The sequence below is a fragment of the Ovis canadensis genome, chromosome 3 (assembly GCF_042477335.2).
Source record: "Ovis canadensis isolate MfBH-ARS-UI-01 breed Bighorn chromosome 3, ARS-UI_OviCan_v2, whole genome shotgun sequence".
In the NCBI taxonomy this organism is placed as follows: Eukaryota; Metazoa; Chordata; class Mammalia; order Artiodactyla; family Bovidae; genus Ovis; species Ovis canadensis.
In genome coordinates, this window is record NC_091247.1 from 155453958 (window position 1) to 155475254 (window position 21297).

General features: G+C 42.3%; 1 protein-coding gene across 2 annotated transcripts in view; it reads right to left on the reverse strand.

The window, feature by feature from the left end:
* Nucleotides 1-1679: 1679 nt before the first annotated feature.
* Nucleotides 1680-21297, reverse strand: part of MYRFL (myelin regulatory factor like) — a 122256-nt gene continuing 102638 nt past the window's right edge. For both annotated transcript variants that reach the window (XM_069584663.1, XM_069584664.1), the window contains exons 16-25: nucleotides 20701-20786; nucleotides 18069-18143; nucleotides 17936-17988; nucleotides 17635-17814; nucleotides 8677-8736; nucleotides 7940-8027; nucleotides 5596-5670; nucleotides 2605-2725; nucleotides 2239-2313; nucleotides 1680-1958 (exon numbers count right to left, since the gene is read on the reverse strand). In XM_069584663.1, coding sequence (XP_069440764.1) covers nucleotides 1872-1958; nucleotides 2239-2313; nucleotides 2605-2725; nucleotides 5596-5670; nucleotides 7940-8027; nucleotides 8677-8736; nucleotides 17635-17814; nucleotides 17936-17988; nucleotides 18069-18143; nucleotides 20701-20786 — 900 coding nt within the window. In that variant the 3' untranslated portion in view covers nucleotides 1680-1871. The remainder of the gene's footprint in view (nucleotides 1959-2238; nucleotides 2314-2604; nucleotides 2726-5595; nucleotides 5671-7939; nucleotides 8028-8676; nucleotides 8737-17634; nucleotides 17815-17935; nucleotides 17989-18068; nucleotides 18144-20700; nucleotides 20787-21297) is intronic.

Below are 21297 nucleotides of genomic sequence, written 5' to 3' on the forward strand. Positions count from 1 at the left end.
CAACAGCCCCATTACCTGAAACTAGAGTGACTTGAACCTTCATGTCCTAAAACAGCATATTAATGAAAAATCTGAGGTATATGGAGGTCAACAGACAGAAGATGATCCCCACTGAAAGATAGTTTGTTACAGTTCCCAAGGGGAAGGGATATGACACTAGGGAGCACCAGGGTCAGTCAGGAAGAGGAAGGAGAGGGAAGAACTGTGGGCAAAAGCCTTTATGGTCATTTCCATGGAAGAAACAGGTGAGGCAGGGGAGACAGGCTTAGAATCTGCTAGTGTGAGTACTTTCAGCAGGCTCTGGGCAAAAGGGGCTGTCCCTAGGTGTCCATAGCCCTGGAGCAATCAGGGCAGGGGGATAGTAGTCCCAAATATGAGAACTTGATAAAGGAGGTGGTTGGGGGTGGGGGCTCTGGGTTGGCTGGTTGGTATTTGAAAATCATTGGTGGGCAAGTTTACTATCTCTAGGACTAGACTAAATCTAGGAGCTAGAATCCCATGAGGGTCAGCAAGACCCTAAGATATCAAAACATCAGCAAACAGAAAATAAAAGATACGTAGTTAGTACACTCTAGCTAGAGGATCTCCAGCTCTTCTAAGTTGGGAAGGGCATTCAAATCTACCCATAAGCTAAGTAGAAGTATCCAAAGCTAATTCAGCTGCAAACAATGGAGATGGGTCTTAATGCCCTGTACGAGAAACTCTTACATGTAGAGGAAGAACAATAAAAACAAGGCAATGTGTCTCTCCTCCTGCCCTGCAGATAGGTTCATGTGTACCATTTCTCTAGATTCCATATATATGTGGCAATATACAGTATTTGTTTTTCTCTGTCTGACTAACTTCACTCTGTATAACAGATTTTAGGTCCATCCTCATCCCTACAAATGACCCAATTTCATGCCTTTTTATGACTGAGTTATATTCCATTGTATATATGTACCATGTCTTCTTTATCCATTCATCTGTGATGACCTAGAGGGGTGGGATGGGAGGGCTTGGGGGGAAGCGCAAGAGGAAGGAGATATATGTATGCATATAGCTGATTCACACTGTTGTTCAGCAGGAACTAAAACACCATTGTGAAGCAATTATACTCCAAAAAATAAAAATAAAAGAATTTTTTAAATAACAAAAACCTAAATACAGGTAATGACAACTGAAAGATCAAATGCAACTATCTGAGCCTAGACTGTCTGGGTTAATTTAGAGGACTTGCCGCAAGCCAGTGCTTCCCAGAGGACACAAAATTTAGCACCCATCAACCATTACAAATTAACATTACAAAGATATCATTTTTTTAAAATCCAGTTTATTAGCAAGTTACAGTCTCTACACTAGCGTATGTAGTTCAAGTGCACGCACACACATACACACATAGTAATAGCTTGCCTAAATGTGAGCTCAGCATCAGATACCACCCACCCCTCCCCCAACACACACCAAACCACAGATTCTCAAGAGTCTGTGTTCAGTGGGTCCAAGTTGACATGGCTCAAATGGGTCTTTTGTTTTCCTCAAAAGCAATGAGATATATGAAGACAAAGTAAAGTCAAACCTGCCCATTTTGACTTCACAGCTTCCTTAGGAACAGAAGCAGTATTTTCAAATCCAACAGTGCTGTTTACTCCAGGAAATGTTTTCCTCATAGTCACGGCAAAATCAAACACCACAGTATCTCAAATCCAGCAAACACTTTATTCTCCTCACTAACGTCTCAAAACCTTTGGTAGCCAAAGGCTGGAAAGCCCTTTGGCAATAAACGTGAATGTTTTACAAAGGGTAGAGAGAAGTTGCAAGAGGATAAAAGTTTCTGTTAACTGCATTGGAGTATTTTTCTTTGGTAGAGTCCCCAAATAAACTTGAATAAATTATACACAATGTCGATAGAAGTAAAAGAAGTAGTCTGTAAAGAATTTCCCGGCAAAATAAGGGTCCGTTGAACAGTCAGCTAAGTCCTGTCAGAAGGGGAGTGGAGGGAGAGAATGATTAACATAAGAATTAGTTGTAATTAAAATTATCTACTTATCTGTTTGGAAAAGGAAATGGCAACCCACTCCACTATTCTTCTCTGGGAAATCCCATGGACAGAGGAGCCAGGTGGGCTACAGTCCATGGGGTCTTAAGAGTCGACACAACTTAGTGGTTAAACCACCACCACCACCATTCACCTCTCTATTTATTTAATGGTCCATTTCTTTCTCACTGAAGAGAAAAAAAAAAAAAGAGAGAGCTTACCGGTGCAGCTACCCGGAAATGGTACCCACTGTCAAAGAGTGGTGCTACAGGGAGGCTCCAAATGTGCTGATATCCCTAAAAGATGAATGAAAGAGACACCCATCACATAACTACATTTTACTCTTCGCTGGAAAAAGCCCAGGCTGAAAAGCATTCCCACAGCTTTTGATGGTGTTGCTGGAGAAGTCTGCAGCTTCCAAAGGATGCACAGAAGATGCTGAACCAAATCCTGTGACCAGAGTCAGCAAAGGGAAACACTGACATGTGACTCATGGCATCTCTTTCTTTTTGTGAGGATCAGAGGCTGTGCCACCATTATAGATGCGCTTCTGGAATGCAGAATGCCGAGGAGCTGGAAACTGTTACCTGTGTCATCTCCTGGGAGACTTCCTGTTGACTTTCCATCCCTTTGGCCTCGATTTTACTACGGAAACACATATTTCCAAGGGTGAACTTGCACTGAAAGACTATCAGCGGCTCTGTTGTGCTTCAAGAGACAAAGGGAAGAGCAAATGGAAAAGCAGTTATCAGCGCCCACAGGCTACACCTTGAGAAGAAGAGGGGCTTATGGGAACTTAACTTTGAAATCCATTCAAACTTCCAAATAAGCCTGTTATTACACGAAACTCATGAATGCCAATATACTAGTTCACATCTCATTATAATAGAAAGAAACTCAATCTCAGATCACTACTATTGTCGACTAAATGCTGGTGTCCCCCACCCCCCAAGTTCGTATGTTTAAATCCTAACCTTCAATATGATGGTGTTAGGAGGTAGAGCCTTAAGGAAGTGACAGATCCTGATGGTGAAACCCTGATGAGTGGGGTTAGCGCCCTCATGAAAAGGACCCCAGAAAGCCCTCTGACCCCTTCTGCCATGTGAGGACATGGAAGACGGCTACTTATCAACCAGGAAGTGGGCTCTTATCCTATATCAAATCTGCCAGTGCCTTGATCTTGGACTTCCCAGGCTCCAGAACTATGAGAAACGAATGTCCGTGGTTTAAGCCACCCAGTATTGCATCGTAGACTGGAACTGACTAAAACTAAAACTGAGGTAACATATGACAGTCCTGAAAATCTAGTGTCCTGACTTAAGCCACTTCAACATTAGAACTTCTTCTCTCCATAGATTTTAAAAATAATTTTGAGGTATGTCCCTTGTCTTTTCACTGGCAGCTGAATTTGCTTTCATCTGACATTTCCAGGATTTGAAATTCTGCAAACTTCTGGTCTGGATACGTCTCATTTGAATCAGAGAGGCAGACAACACAGGTATGGGTGTGGGGAGAGCCCCATTAGGAATTATCAGTCCTTATCCCTGGTGGCTCAGAGGTTAAAGCATCTGCCTGCAATGTGGGAGACCTGGGTTCAATCCCTGGGTCAGGAAGATTCCCCTGGAGAAAGAAATGGCAACCCACTCCAGTATTCTTGCCTGGAGAATCCCATGGACGGAGGAGCCTGGTGGGCTACAGTCCACAGGGTTGCAAAGGGTGGGACACAACTGAGCAACTTCACTTTCAAAGCTATCAGAGTGGAAGGCCTGTCAGAAAGAATGGTTCTTCTCTAGAGGTTGGCCCGGGAATCATCATCAGGAGGTCGGCCCATCTCTGGGACAGCCTACAATCTTGGCTGAGTATATGTGTTACTTTTAGATCACCACTGTTAGGAAAAAAATGATTCCTAAAGCCTGATTTATTGCGGGAGAGCCAGTTTCAATCCCTGGGTCGAGAAGATCCCCTGGAGAAGGGAATGGCTACCCACTCCAGTATTCTTTCCTGGAGAATTCCATGGACACAAGTTATAGTCCATAAGGTTGCAAAGAGTTGATCATGACTGAGTGACTAACACCCACTTTTCAGTGGTTCAAGATGGCCTTCTGCCACTCCAAGGGATATACTACTTCAGCTTACTTCCTTCCATCGAAGCTAGGGACAAACGAGGAAACGCTGTCCCAGGCAGCTCAGAGAGTGCTAGAGAATAGTATACTTAGATTTGCCCTGCCTGGCAATATGGTGGATTCTGAGTCATGAAATTTTAGCTGCTTGAAAAAAGACCATTTCAAGGCAAGCAGTTGGCTTGTGTTATTAGCTCATTGTAGAAGCAAAGTTGATGAAAGAAGGAGTATGAAGTCTGAGTGAAACAGAGGAAGAGGCCAGAGTGGAGTGGGAGGAAAGGATGGAGGAAGAATAACAGAGCTGGGGAAGCAGAGGGAGAGAGGGGAGGGCAGAGGAAAGGGAAAGAAAGGGAGAAAGGAGAGAGAGGGGAATGCGGAAGGGACAGAGGAGAAACTAACATCAAGAGACGCAAACGCCATCTTCATGGTGAGTACCTCACTTCATAACGTCCGCGGTAGTCTTCTAAAGCACCATGATTATTCAAAATAGCTGATAAAATAGATTCGAGTTTTGTGATTTTGGAGGAAAGGTAGTCATAATGTGAAGTGCCTGCTGTGTGCCAGGACGGGGCAATGTTCTTACGGGTCTCACCTCACTGGGGAGGCAGGAAAGTGATGGTCGAATGGAAGGGCTGATTGGAAGCCCATCTCCACCACTTATTTGCTCTTTCAGGACAAGCTTTTTGACCTCTCTAAACTAAGTGCTCCCATCTGCAAAATATAAACTAGAAAAAAACACCAACCTCAGAGGGTTGTTGTGAGGACTATATGACCCAGTAGTAAAGTGTAGAGTGTCTGGCATATAGTCTGTGCTCAGCAAATGGTAGTAATTAATTTTGCTATTATTATCACTGATTCTCACAGAGGCTCTCCATGTTATGGTATAATGTCAAATTCATCTTATAGATGAATAAACAGGAGTTCAGTGAGGACAAGTGGTTTTTCCAAGATTACAGAATTAATAAGTGATGGGGACAAAATCTGAACCCCAGTCTGCCCAGCTCCAAACTCTGACTCCATTTTTTAACTCCCCTGGGGGGAAGTAGATGGTGTCTGCATCAGCATTGCTCCCAGGAGCTCACAGAAATGTGCAGCCCCCGCGTCCAGGGAACATGCTATTACTCTAGCTCCCACCCCAATTCAAAGGGACACAGCCAAGGGCAGTCGGCAGCCTGAGAACATCAAATCCAAGGTCAGGCTCACTTTGCAGGTGTGAGCATACAGCCCAGAGCCTTTCTATCCCTTGGAAGAAGCTTGGAAGGCCCCAGGCTTCATTTTGAAAATCCCTCCCTCAAACTGGCCCACCTCTCAACCCAATTGTTGTTCTTTAACTGAAAACTTTCTACCTCCTAAATTATTAATAAAATTGTGAAGGAAACTCAGGCTTGGTATTCAGATAATAAAAACATAATTATAATATATTAAAAACAGAATTATCTTTTACAGCTATGAACTTACTTGATTTCCAGAGAGAATTTGACATTGGTAGGTGTGTACTTATTAACAGGAATATGGTAATAGTAATTTCCAGACCTAATTAAGGGAAAAAATAAAATCACAAATCAAAATATGCAGGGAAGGATTCAGTCTTTTTTCTATTTTTGTATACTACATAAACTGTGAAATAGTCTATTATATGTGATAGATATAGAAAATCAAGTTTAACATGGCATAGTTTCATGTTTTTCAGAGATATACCTGTCAAATTTCAAAGTGATCTCTTTCAGATTCAAACTCTATCAAATATACCACAAACAGATTCATGGTTTCTTAGAATACACAGAAGAAATGATGGAAAGTCAAATCCTCAACCAAATGCACAAAACTAAACCAATAGGAAATGACTTCAACTTCCCTTAAGGAGACAGAGATTTCAGAAAACAAATGAGGCAAAGGCCTCAAACTTAACAGTCCCTCTGGAAAGAACTGGAAATAATAACTACCAGCTTTGATACAGTAAATCACTCCCTTTTAGACAACATCAGCAGGAAATACCAGGTACTTTCAAAAATGGAATCAAGTAAAATTATTACAGTCCTAATTATCATTGAGTAATGGAGAAAACCACAGGATAGAAATGCTTATACAGGGATTCCTCCTACCCTTGGGGAGGGATGGTTGGGGAAAAGGGGGAGTTCCTTTGATTCATATTGCAATGAAAACTCAAGCAAAAAGGCACATTGTATCTAATACAAGTTCTTATGACTTTCCTATCCCTTTAATTATATACAGAAATAAAACCAGATAAATGGGGGAAAGGGCCAGTCATTTTAAATTCTCTTTAATGAATACTAAACTGAGTTGTTACAAATGAGAAAGCAAAACTAAAAGCAATAGATGTGAATTGGGACCAGGAGGACTTTGTCCTCCTAGAGGAAGCTTAGATAAATACAAGTCATTTCCTGCTATGTGCCTCCCAGTATCTGTGTGCTTCCCTGAAACCCAACTACTAGGTAGTAAATATGCTCATCTTACAGATGGGAAACAGGTACACAAGGAGAATGGACTTCTTGTCAGTTGGAATTTGAACCCAAATCATCTTACTGTTCATCATCACATCATTCTACCAAACCAATTAATGTCTGTCTCTGACTTGTTCAGGCTCACTGAACCTCAAGTTCTTTAACTTCAAAATGGGGATAAGTAATACCAACCTTGTGTGATTTTGTGAGAATTCAATGAGATAATGAATGTAAAGGTCATAAACAAATAATAAAGTGTCATACAGGTTATTTTAAAAAATCAGGTCCAGGAAATTCCCCAGTGGTCCAGTGGTTAGGATGCCCGAACTCTCACTACATGGGTTCAATCCCTGGTCGGGGAACTAAGATCCTACAAGCTGTGTGGCACAGCCAAAAATGAAAAAAAAATATATATATATAAATGTTTTTATAAAAGTCAGGACCATCAGCCTGAAGACTAAGCTATATCAAGCTTAAAAAGAAATAAGGCTGAGAGGACTTCCCTGGTGGTCCAGTGGATAAGATCCACCTGCCAGTGCAGGGGACATGTGTTCAACTGCTGGTCCGTGAAGGTTCCGTACGTGACAGAGCACCTGAGCCTGTGTGCCACAACCACTCAGCCCACACGCTGTAACTCCTGAAGACTAAGCACCTAGAGCCTGTGGTCTGCAAAATATGCAGCCTTGCCTGTAGGCTGAAATATGAGCAGGCTTAACTAAACCAGTGAATACTTATCAAATAAAGCCTCTCCATTCTTAATACCTTCAACTTGCATATTGTGTTTACTGAAGCTTCTGTGCTTGCCCTCTATGCTTCTAGATTCATCCTTACCTTGATGCATATGATACACAAGAGATGAACGTTGCTGTGAACTTCTGCAATGCCTAGATTTTTTTCCTCTTAACTGAAAAGGTTAGGATACGCTCTGTTTTTTCAGCATTTAAAATAATGATATCCCTTGTTATTAAAATATATAAATGTCAGCTCACTCGTAACTCAGAGCCATCAGTAATAATGTCTTCCTTTTCTATAAAATTAACTAACAGCTCTGTGCCTATGGTATGTGGCCTCCGAAAGCTGCCCCCTAAGCTTTTTGCTCTGGACTTACCCATTAAACCAGGAGATTTTAATCTTTGGAGCCATGGCTTATTGACATTTGCTAATACCAACCATTTTACGATTCCCTCGTCCACCATGTAACAAATGTGTTTTCCACTTGAGGAGCCATGTAAGCACACATCGATTTTGCCATGTAACATCAGCTTTCATTCCAATCTCCAAAGCTCTGAGCCCTGAGTAAATTCCAGAAACAATGGGAGATAGTGGGGAGGCTTACACACCCGCACTGGAGGCTTCTACTGCAATACCGCTGATCTATTATTTGCTGGATTTCCATAATCTGAATAGAACTGATGGTTGTATCAATCCCTGAATTGAGAAGAAATAAAGAAAGTAAACTCTTCTGCAGAGGAAAAGAGCATTGTGCTCCAGTGCAGGCTCCAAATTACCGAATGTGAAATAAGAGTTTTCTAGATAAATAGATTCCATTTGCATTCAAATGAGATAAAAAGAGAAGGGGAGAAGGCTTTTGTTGCTGTTAGGGTATATTTTAAGAAAACTGAAAAAATAAAATAAAACCCAAGCTCCAATAGATAGCCCCATAACATCCAAAAGAGAACCTGGATCATTGAAGTCCTACTAAGTTGAAATTTATTGAAAATGGACAGTGCAATGGGACATGCGATCTGGCCAATAAAGAAAGATATATTTTTTCAAGAAAACAGAAAATCAACTAAAAACTTAGCAGAAGAATAGGAGAGCAGGAAGTTCAAATAAATTATTAAAGATCAACCACAATGAAGATCAACCACAAATGCCTAGCAATATGCAACCATTACCAGCGCTTCCTTAATAGTTAGGTTGCCATTGATTACAAAACAATGTAATCCCCACAGGCGTTTGGGGCGGAGTGCAGCCTCTGTCCCTGTGCCTCTCTCCAGTGTCGCTTTCGTAGCTTGTTGTTACTCTGCCTTGCTCCACAAAGCCAAAGAAGAGGGTCACTTCAATCTGAACTTACAATCACTCCTCCAGTCGATGTTGGTTTGTGCCTCTGCTGCCAAGAATGATGCACTTCTGCCTGTTGAAGAGGAAAGTGTCTGTCAGTCTTAAAGCTTGTTCAGGATGAGAAGAAACCCAGCGTGTGCCCTAGCTTGTCAGTCAGTCGAATCTTTCTCCACCCTTTCTCTCTCTCACTTTTCAACCCATCACATCCCTATGCCACTATTTGTTTGTTTGCTTTAATCGATGTGACTGTGCCAAGTCTTAGTTGCAGCATGTGGGATCTAGCTCCCTGACCAGGGATCAAACCTGGGCCCCGTGCACCGGGAGCATGGAATCTTAACCTCTGGGCCACCAGGGAAGTGCTCCCTATGCCATTTCTTACAGATCTGGCTTATTGTCACCCTTCTCCAAAAAGCCACCTGTTTTGGAATGAATTAAAATCCTCCAAATTTTCACACATGTAGCCCTAACCTCTGGTACCTCAGAGAGTGACTGTGTTTGGAGCTGGGCCTTTAAAGTAATAATTACATCAAAGTGAAGCTGTTAGGATGGGCCTTCATTCAATTTGTGTGGCAGTTTTATAACAAGAGGAGATTAAGACACGAAAAGCCTTGTGTGTATGGAGGAGAACATTTGCAAGGAAGCAGAGAGAAGGCATCTCTCTACACCCAACTGTGAGCTTCTGGAACACGGCCTCTTGTTCACTGTTATATTCCCACATTCGACAAGGCCACACTCAGCTGTGATGCTCAGTACATAACTGTGAAAGGATAGAAGGGGGGACGTCAAGAAAGAGGGAGGAAGAGAGAAGAGAAAGCCAACTGTGTATCTTCTTTGAGCCCAGGAGTGGGACTTCAAGGAATCAGACCTGGTAACCCTTGAATCTTGGACTTCTAGGCTCCAGAACTGTGAGAAAATAACTTTCTGTTGTTTAAGCCACCTAGTCTATGGCATTTTATTTTGGCAGCTCCAGCCAGCTAAGACACCATCCTGAATCAGATCACTGCAGCTCAGAGCTCCAGCCTTTCCAGTGAAGGGTGTATTATTATTATGCTGTAGTGTGTATTATTACTGAATCCTCAAAGTGGTGACCAGTTAGTGATATCTTCTCTATCACTGTACCAGTGGGCTATTATCTCTGTTTTGTTACTTAACTTTCATGTATTTTTGGCCTTTCTCAACACCTCCAGGGCTTCCCTGGCGGTCCAGCAGTTAAGACTCTCGCTTCCACTGCAGTGAGCATGGGTTTGATCCCTGGTCAGGGGAACTAAGATCCCATGTACTGAGTGGGGCAGTCAAAGAAAAGAAAAGAAAAAAAAAGAACTCCAGAATAGGGGACCTTTATTAGCATTCTTTGAATTATCTATAACTCCAAGCATAATGTGATCCACACAGAAAAAAAAAGCGAGCTTAAGCTTCCCAGGTGGTGCTAATAGCAAAGAACCTGCCTGTCAATGCAGGAGATATAAGAGACACAGGTTTGATCCCTGGTTTGGGAAGATCCTCTGAAGGAGGGCATGGCGACTCACTCTAGTATCCTTGCCTGGAGAATCCCACAGACAGAAGAGCCTGTTGGGCTGCATTCCACAGGATCTCACAGTCAGACATGATTGAATGGACTCAGCACACACACAAAGTAAAAACTGAGCTGAAGTCATCTGAGAAGAAGAATCAAATCACTGCTGTGGGGCCAGAGTTTACTGATGGGGAAGGAAGCCAGGGGAGTAGTTATGATCGTCAGAGCCAAAAAGGCATTTTAAAAGCAATTTTGAAAAGGTAACCATTCAGATAATAGTTGTTAAGGCTGTGGAAAAAAAAGTGTATTTTTTAAAGTGGATTGTGAAAGCCATCATTTAGTGAGTTGCTAAGCTAACCTCACAAAAGAATTTTAAAGTGTTTTCAATAATTTCTTTAAATTTGCAGATTTTTTTGAGTAAATGTCCTCTTTATTGCAGTCCTTTATTTGCATTAAGTAATATCTATGTTTTTCAGTATAATTTTGGGCAAAACACAAAGACATTAACCTTATTTAACAAGAGATATAAGTTAATACAACATGTTCTGCTTTCATGGGAATGAAAAAGAAATAAGATGTGAACGTATGAAATTTCAGGAGAGAAAGCAAAGCTACTGTGTATTCCTGAGTGTCTCTGCCTGTCCTGGTTAGTACTTCTTACATGAAGTGGAATGGCTGGTTTACTTATCCAGTCACCCAACTGTGAGCTTTTGGAACACTGCCTCTCACTCATTGTTGTATTCCCACATTCGACAATGCCAGTCTCATCTGCGGTGCTCAATACATATTTGCGGAAGGATAGGAGGGACGTCAAGAAAGAGGGAGGAAGAGAGAAGAGAAAGCCAACCATGTCTCCTGTAGAGAAATGTTTTCTCTTCTGCATTCAAAGGAGAAACCCCCAGGGGCTGGGTGCAGAGGGATGCTGGGGGTAGATGAGGAAGCTGGACTTTTTCATCTCATTAGCAAGTGGGAGTGAGACAACTGGAAGGCAAGGCCAATTTGCTGAGAGTCTTCCCCAGTGCGATACTTCTCTTTAAGAAGAAATGGACCTTAATATATACTGACTTTCTAGAAAATTGAATATTTATTTCCCTTTACATATAAATATATGTGCTGTCTAAAAAGCCTCAAGATTACTTGGATTCCAGCTCTTCAAATAATAATTTTCAAGCACATGTTTCCTGCTATGAGTTTTGTTTAGGATTACTTCCACAGAAGGCTAATTTACAAGGCAAATGAGGCATAAAGAGAAGGGGAAACCAGACTTATGTATCCTGTTTTTTTCCTTACCTTTTATTCTATTTTCCTGCTGAATTTGCAGGAAAACAGCTCATTTATAAAGTCTGGCAGCCGAACTACAGAGTTGCCTTATTTTATACAGAAGCGTGTTTCCACATTCCTGGAGACATAGAACCCTAGAATAGGATTTAGCTTCTGACGGGATAAGGTATTTTTTAATGGTAATAAAAGGGTGAAGTTGAGCTTGCAGCTTAGAATTATGAAAATGGCTTTTCAAAAGCAAGATTGGAACTAAGAAATGTTGTCTCCTATAAAACACCTCTACTTTGTCACTTTTCTGAGGCAAAACTGTTCAATTCTGAAAGACTGGCTATTGGAAAACTATAAATTCTCCTGTAGTCATACAGCAGTAGCTCTCGTTTTATAAGAGCCTTCTAGCAATATTCCCTATAAACTTAATATACATTCCCAATGGTTTTCATCATAGAGTTGGAGAGGTATTTCACAATCAGCAGATGAGATCTCCCCATAAGCTAAATTAGAAACTTCTGGAGAAGAAAGATTTAAGATGGTGTCCAACCAAAGCATATCCTGTTGTGGTAGAATGTGTATATTGCATTACTTGTAAATCCGTACTGATGGCTGAGTCCCAGTACAGCATCTTGGATACCTTTCTCTTCCCTGATTGAAATAGACTCAGGCCAAGAAAAAGTCAATAAGCCCAACCAATCCATGACTGAGTCCTTTAACACAGGGAAACATTTTCTTTCAACCACTGGCTCGTCTCAGACCTGGTCTCCAAATCAAAGTAAGCATGACTTACAGATGTTTCTTGCTGTGTGAGATTTTTAAAAACTTTACCAAATCTCCTAAAACCTATATAATTCTGTTGGTGCTTTTTGCCATAGGCGCTTAACTTTTCAATATCTAATTCTGTTGCCTATTTAAATCTTTATTAGTTCCATAGATTAAAGTCTACTCCATCATACTCAGTTCCTCAGAAATAAGTTGAATATTTTGAAGTACCTGCTTTCCACTTGTTAGTTTTACTCAAACCTTTTATTAAGTATGGGAAGAGGGGGTATAACCTTTCTGAGACACTTAAAGCAATCAACTCAGGCCCAAAGGAAGAATAATGGCTTGAGCTCAACATGTCATAAAAATGTCAATTTCCTTTTGTTTATTTTACTAGTATTCTTACTCTTCAGAAAGGAGGCTCGTAAGTGTCTTATGGGGCTTGGTAAACTATGAGATATTACTCCACATCCTACTGAAGGTTATTCTACATTTTTTTTAATTGAAAAATGTATTTGTAAATTTGTAGTTGGTCTAAATGCCCCAGAAACACCTGGTTGAAACAAATATTTGCCTGACTTTCTCCGCTGTTGAATTTAGAAACATGGTGCCCTGGACAGAGTGGGGAGATGGAACATCAGCAGGGGGGGAAATACCTTTCTTCAGACCCCCAAAAATATCCTGAAGTGGGAATGACATCTCAATGGCTATAGGCACACAATGGGATACTACTACTACTACTAAGTCACTTCAGTTGTGCCTGACTCTGTGCGACCCCATAGACGGCAGCCCACCAGGCTCTGCTGTCTCTGGGATTCTCAAGGCAAGAACACTGGAGTGGGTTGCCATTTCCTTCTCCAATGCGTGAAAGTGAAAAGTGAAGTTGCTCAGTCGTGTCCAACTCTTCAGGACCCCATGGACTGCAGCCCACCAGGCTCCTCCGTCCATGGGATTTTCCAGGCAAGAGTACTGGAGTGGGTTGCCATGGGATACTGCTGCTGCTGCTAAGTCGCTTCAGTCGTGTCCAACTCTGTGCGACCCTATAGACAGCAGCCCACCAGGCTCTGCTGTCTCTGGGATTTTCCAGGCAAGAACACTGGAGTGGGTTGCCATTTCCTTCTCCAATGCATGAAAGTGAAAAGTGAAAGTGAAGTCGCTCAGTCGTGTCCAACTCTTAGCGACCCCATGGACTGCAGCCCACCAGGCTCCTCCATCCATGGGATTTTCCAGGCAAGAGTACTGGAGTGGGTAGCCATGGGATACTGCTCAGCCATAATAAGAATAAAGTAGTGCCGTTTGCGGCAACATGGATGGACCTAGAGAGGATCATACTAAGTGAAGTAAGCCAGGAAGAGAAAGATAAATACCGTGTGATGCCACTTAAATGTGGAATCTAGAAAGATGACACAAATGAACTTACTCACGAAAGAGACTCTTAGACATAGAAAACAAACTTACAGTTACCAAAGGGGAAAAGGGAGGAAAGGGGAGAAGAGATAAATTAGGAGACTGGGGTGAAAATACACACATTACTATGTATAAAACAGATAACCAACAAGGACCTCCTATACAGCACAGAAAGCTATAGTCAGTATCTTATAACAACATACAGTGGAAAATAATCTGGAAATTATATATATATATTATATGTATATTTCATATATATATATGTAACTCAATCATTTTGCCGCACACCTGAAACTAACACAATCTTGTGAATCAACTGCAATGGTAGTAGTGTTAGTCGCTCAGTCATGTCCAACTCTTTGCGACCCCATGGACTGTAGCCCACCAGATTTCTCTGTTCAAGGGATTCTCCAGGTAAGAATACTGGAGTGGGTTGCCATTTCCTTCTCCAGGGGATATTCCCAACCCAGGGATCGAACCCATGTCTCCTGTGTCTCTGGCATTGCAGGTAGATTCTTTACCATCTGAGCCACTAGGGAAGACCTAATTAGCTGTATTTTCCTAATTTTTTTTTTTAATGGCTATAGGCAAAGGGGAGGAGGCATAGGGAGCTGAAATTGCTTTCTAGAACCACAGAATAGACACTTTCTGCATCTTCTGGAGTTGATCTCAGGTAGATGCACACACAAGCCCAAATAAACAAAGGTTGAATGGTGGAGATGGGCACCTAGATATCGATTTCAACTTTACTCGTGATTCACAGCAGAATCTTAAGAAAAGTGCTAAGCTTCTGTTCCATCAGCAGTAAAATGGATAAGCTGGTACAAATCAGAGATCCTCCTGACCTGGGGACTTTGGAACCCCAGGTGACTGCATAAAGGGGTCTGTGGTATTGGTTGTGAACTTAAAAAGTAACATCTCTCCCATAGATATATACTGTTTTTCAAATGTTGCTGTTAGATTAACAAAAACAATTCATTTGAAAGCTTAACTGAACTTACATTCTCCCTCTATATATTAATACTTTTTCAGTCAAATAATTGTAAAAGCATAATGGATTCATAATCTCAGGGTTAAAAAATCAGGGCACCACTGGAGTAGCTGCTCTGTGACCTTCTATAACTCTAAATCCCCCAGAGTTTTCAAGTTTCCTGAAGGTGATAGTAAACAGAACATTTCAATCCTTTCCATTTTTTTTCTCAAGTGGAAAGAGAGAAGAGGAAACAGTTGCCCAGGGTGTCAGAGAACTTGATAAAGCAGAACTTCAACTCCATTCTTAGCCAGAGAAGTTGACTGCTGTGTCTAGGAGGACACAGCCAGACGCCTGGGGCAGATCTTCTCTCCAGGAGGCTCTCCAGTGTTTCTCGTCACTATGGAAATATAAGGTGAGCAGATAGTCATTGGGCCAGAGCAGAGAGCAGCAAATCTTCATCTGATTTGATAAGGTCTGTTCTTCCCAATCTCCCCTTGATGGGAAGAGATGGTGGCTATAGGAGTGAATTTGCACAGAAGTCAAAAAACCTTTTTGGAAGTGAAGATCAGGCCAGTGTCCAACCTCTTCCTGTTCAGAATCCATGATTATCTACCTCACAAGAGTGAGATGGTCTCATCTGAGCACTGCTCTCAGAAAAGGACACCAAGTGTCCCCAAGGTAGACTCCCACAGTAAGGGAAAATTGACCAGCCACAAGGTTCCATGTGTTCTAAACAAGAGATGAAGGTTCTGGGGGATTTTTGTGACAGTAATGGATTTTTCCATATTTAAAACCATTGAGGATGTGATGACTGAAATTAATTTCTTTCTTTAAAATGAACTTTTATCTTCATTGTAAAGTGATGCATCTGTTTCCAAGTTCAATCAAAAACTGCTTTCATGAGAGAATCAGTATAAACATTGCTTCCCGTAGCTTTGAGGAAAACTCTCTGTGCCTTAGCTCCCTTACTGGGGGAAAAAAGATCATAAAGCTGTCTATCTTTCAAGCTTTCAAGAACTAAACAACTTAGTCACGTAGACTACTTATGACGGTGCCTGGCCTACAGTAGTAATACCTCATAATATGGTGTTACTGATGATGGTGATAACAATGGTTTGTAGAAGCTATTTATTCAAGCTTCAAATATAAAATAATAGAGGAAATTACATGGCTGCCCCCAAACTTCAACTGTTGACCATAATAATGTCATTCATAATTTGGACTATTCAAAAATATTCTGGTTCATCTTCTCCCAGGCATGTGTAGGTCTGCACTTCACCAACTACTTTTAAATTAGACATAACTAATGTCACTTGCTTTGGCAAATAACATGTAAGCAGAAGTGACTTAGTGGAAGCCCCAACAGCCAGTGCACAATTTGCCCTGTTCTTTTGCCACCTCTGTAGAGATTCTGGAAATATGTACTGAGAAGGAGCTTCATCAGCTGAGTCCCGAATAGCACGATGTACACGATCCCTCTTTTGATCCACATTTGATATATAGAGTCAAATAAATTTTTGTCACATTAAGCATTGTGATTTGGGAGTTGTTACCACAGTATTCTAATTGATAAGTCACACTGATATGTATGTATTGTTATTATTAGCATAATCACCATTGTTATATTGGGCTTCCCTGGTGGTCCAGTCAGTAAAGAATCCCCACAATGCAGGAGACTTGGGTCAATCCCTGGGTCAGGAAAATCCCCCTGGAGAAGGGAATGGCTACCCATTCTGGTATTCTAGCCTGGAGAATCCCATGGACAGAGGAGTCTGGTGGGCTACAGTCCATGGGGTTGCAAAAGGTCAGACATGACTGAGTGATGCACGCATTACTATTTTAGACACTTGCTAATATGTGTGTATACAGAAGGAATTTCTGAAAAAAATAACTTACTATACATTTAGATGTGCAGTATTTGATCTTTCAGAGATAATTTTGTCCTTAATCAAGTTTCCATATTTTTTTTTTTTTTTGCCCTTGTGGTATGTAGAATCTTAGTTCCCACATCACGGACTGGACCTGTGCCCCCTGCAGTGGAAGCATGGTGTCATAACTACTGGACCACCAGGGAATTCTCAGGTTTTTTAACATGAACATTCTGATACTAAAAGAACACCAGTATGTAGGTGTGTGTGTGTGTGTGTGTGTGTGTGTGTGTGTGTGTGTGTTTGTCTATGTCCCAAGAAGATAACCTGAAAGTGAAAGCTTTTTTTCATGGACTTAAAGCTTACCCTGAACTCATTAGAATCTTCAAAGCCATTTACATCCTGTCACACTTGGTTTAGATAGAGAGCCCAGATGCTAGGTCACATTTTAAGCTCCACCCATCTGCACATGATGACTTCACTTGTGCTACTGTTACTATCTTGTTTGGCAAAGAACAAATGAGACCCTTTCACATGAATCCACCAACACTTCAATATTTGGGGAATTCAATATTTTAAATGTAATCATTTGATGTGAAAGAAAGCTGAGCAATGAAAAATTGATGCTTCGGAACTGTGGTGTTGGAGAAGACTCTTGAGAGTCCCTTGGACTGCAAGGAGATCCAACCAGTCCATCCTAAAGGAAATCAGTCCTGAATAGTCATTGGAAGGACTGATGCTGAAGCTGAAACTCCAATACTTTGGGTACATGATTCAAAGAACTGACTCCTTGGAAAAGACCCTGATGCTGGGAAAGATTGAAGGCAGGAGGAGAAGGGGAAGACAGCGGGTGAGATGGTTGGATGACATCACGGACTCAATGGACATGAGTTTGAGTAAACTCCGGGAGTTGGTGATGGACAGGGAGGCCTGCAGGACAGGACGTACTGCAGTCAATGGGGTCACAAAGAGGCAGACACAACCGAGCAACTGAACTGAACTAAACTGAAATGATTGCAAGTTTGTGTATTTGTGTTTTTAAAGATCTTGCCACCCCTAACGGAGGAGTGGAACCATTATCTAGACTCATTAACAGTCTAACCAAGTAAACATTGGGAAGGGGAACAAACCCCTCAGATTCAAAGCACTAGTCGTTACCCTTTGGTTGTTCTTTACCTGCCCATGGCCCCTGGTGCAGCTCCTGCTCCTCCGACTGTCTTTGCATGGGGCTTGAGAGGCCGCTTCTTGTTCTCCAGATGGGGCAGCAGTAAGTCTGCTGACATGGCAGGATCTCACAGAAAGTGATCTCAGGTACTTGGAAGGAGGGCAGTGTGGTTGCCAGCGTTGTATTAGGTGCTGCAAAGCATCAGGCAGAGGGGAGGGAAGTGGCAAGGTTAACCTGAAAGGCTGGTTCTTCTGTTGACAATTCACATGAAACCCAGGCTGGGTTTGAAGGTGACCGATGCGGAGATCTTACCTGAGGGGGAAGCTGTGGAGGGCAGAGCTGGCTCCTGAGAGCTTGTGAGGTTGCTGGAGGAAGAGAACAAAACAGTTAACAAAAGGGGCCTTCAAGAATCCTCCCCAAAGGAAAACAAGATGGGAACTCTTACCCGGAAGGGGCACTTGGGGTACATCGGTCTTGATCTTTTAAGCTGAGTATGTAAAGGGAGATTATCGTCAAGCCACTGTTTAAAAAATGACAAAGGAAAGAGTTACGTGGCTGATTTGATTCCAGGTAAATCTCACAGAACCAGCTGCCAGAGATGTGCCCTCCCAGACCACTCAGATGAGCGAGCTGGGGGCGGGCGGCCATGGAAACCAGCACAGTTCTGCTTCTTTGCCCTGGTAAGAACAACCTCCCAGTCTTCCTGGAGCTCAGAGGCTCCTGGGGTAGGTGGAGCTGACGCATTTTTCCACAAGCAGCCCCCTGACGCTGGCAAGCTGTCTCAGAAGTGTCTGTCACTAGTGGAAGATTACAAGAGGAAGTGTGTCAAGCACTGGAGGAAGCCCTCTGCTCCTTGCAGGAAAAAGTCAGAGTAAAGTTCACATCCCCCAGTGGAGGCGGCTGCGTGGTGGTGCAGGGAGATGAAAGGCCACACAGATTTAGTCAGCGGTAGGTACCAATCCTTTTGGCCCCTTCTGACATCTTCCTGCAGCCTGTCTTTTGAGAGCGCAGTGCATCAAATTGGACAGAGGAAGGAAAAGCAGTGCCATAAAGTATCCATTTCCACTTTACGTGACTTCAAAATAATGAGTGTATCATTCCCCACAAAGATTGAAACTTATACATCCAAGTGGAGGCTTTCCTCAAAGATCCTGAGCTTTGGGAAGCTATTCCTAATACCACTCACACATCCTAACACTCAGCATCCTCCTCTCTGGGAGAGGGGGGGCAGTGACTGTAGACCTCTGCCATCCTACTGTGTGTGGACAGAAGGGGACCTCACGTGACCTCCTGCAGCTCGATGTCACATCTGGTTCCCTAGACTCAACTCCTCATTATTTCGTTCCCCAACAAAGGTAGTGGGTTTACCATCATTAAATACCTACAAAGAAATGTACCCCCCATTTTAATTCAGCTCACAGAGAAAGAATTCCCAGAGTTTTCTCCGAAGCAGCTGGTTACTACCCAGCGGGCACAGGGCTGCTTGGTAAAAGCCATGCTGAGTCCCAAAGATGCCGTCAGACAGAATCTGTTGTGTTGCCGTGGCAACTACTTGCTGTGGTCCAGTCTCCCTGACTTTGTTCTCCCACATTCCCCATTCTCTATCTCCCTACTATTAATCCTTAAATATGTTTTCTGATCCATCTGCCATCTGCGTCAATGCATGGCCCAGGCAGCTTCTAGGATCATACACCAAAATAGACATCTGCTTCTTTCTTTAGGGTTTTGACCCCTCTCGGATACACCACAGGCTGGAAACAAGCCTAACACCACCTATTTCTGGTCCTGGAGGTCAACAGCATTGGAATTCATAAGATCTGATGGGCACATTTAAAAAGCAGTCTCTTCATGTCAAAATTAGACTTCCTATACGCTTTGCATTTGGCTTTCATGGGAACCTGTGTCTCTAGAGAATGTTAAGCATGTCTGTGAAAGGTCAAGGTGCTCACTCTGTCCTGAACTGAAAATCCTAGCAGAAGACAAGTTCATTTAGGAGAGAGAAAAAAGTATACCAGCTTCTATGGAAATTCTATGTAGTGGTGTGAAAATACTTGGGTATGCTTCCCACAGTGGGCAGTAGCAGGGGAAAAGTTAAAATGCTGAGGGGAAAGAAGGGTACAGAGAGACCAACAATGTCTCCTATAACTAAGAAGTTGCCTTAGTTCAAGGAACCGGAAGCATCTTTGGGCCCATTGCTTACTTAGCCTCTGAGGATAATTGTCTCATCTGGGACATGGCCCAGGAGCTAGTCCTTTCCCACACTAACACAGCATTTTGGAGGGATAGATAAATACCCATTTTACCCTGTGAATGGTCAGACAGGAAACCAGAAGGCAGGGAAGACACAGGCAAGATGACCAGGGCTCAAAGGCTGAGGAGCCGTCATAGCGGCAACATAGGCCTGAAGACCAGAGGCCTGAGACACACCTCTTATCCCACAGAAGCACGACTCCTCCTCCTGTGGAGGAGGGATGGCAGGCCAAGGGCATCCAGCACTTGCCTAGCAAGTACCTTGTCCTTTCTGTATTTGTTTGCTTTAACTGCTTAGCATGTTTGGCTAGAATTTCGTCATATTGCATATCTTGGGATAATCTCATGGTCTCTTTTGGCACAAAATCCAGAAGAATCCTAACAAATGTAAGTATCCAGGGGAGAGCGGATTGTACCTGATTGTTTACTCACTCTTTTCCTCCAAGTAGATGGGAAAGGAGAGCAAAGATTTTGCAACAGTTATTTGCAGGGCAGGACTAAACAACGTACACACACTTATGCACACACATACGTGCCTACACACAAACATGAAAGCCACAATGAGCTAGTAAAAAATAGCCAGTTGATTATAAAAAAAAGATCATTTCATATTTAAGAGCAGAAAGCCTGTGCTTTTTTTTTTCCTTCAAAGAATGAGTTTACAAAGGACTCCCTCATCTCTACATGAAATCAAAGACCAACACCTGGTTTAAAGGGCTTCTCAGTCTTCAAAGTAAATAGAAAGTCAGTCCCCAGTTCATGCGTGAGAAAGGAAGATGGAAAGAGAAAAAGAGCTTGACGTAGAATAACACTGATGTTTTTCTTACCAAAATGCCATCACAGCAATGAGGGTTATAACCAAGCTCTGGAAAACCCAGTTAGGACATGACTGTTTTTTTCCTGAAAAAGAAACCTATAAAAAATTCAGCAATGAGAAATGACAAGTCAGTGACACCAACTTTGAGAAGGATGTCGGAAGACTCACTCCCCAGGGGATCTTTGCTGCTGCCTTCAGCCTCTCTCTCCCTCCTCCGCTCTGAAAACGAAGTTCTTTCAAAGCCAAGTCTTTCCCTTTCCTTGGCACTCCAGGCCACGCTCTCTTTTCCCTGCAGGACAATTGTCTATGCCATTATTTAGTGCTTATTCTTGAAGTTTTATGAGAAAAGAGGACCTGCCAGACAAGATACTGTCAGAACACAGAGGTCCGTTTCTTTTAATAAGATACTTTCGAAAAACAAAATGCCTTCAAGACATGATAGAATAAATCCCAATGGAAGAATTTCAGGCAGCATGACAAATTGCAGAAAAGGTTTTTGTGGCATGAAATACTATTAATTACTCCTTAAATCATATATATTAGTATCCAATTCTGCCATCTATTTTTGAGAACAGTTCTGGGCCTATGTCTTATTTATTCTTATATC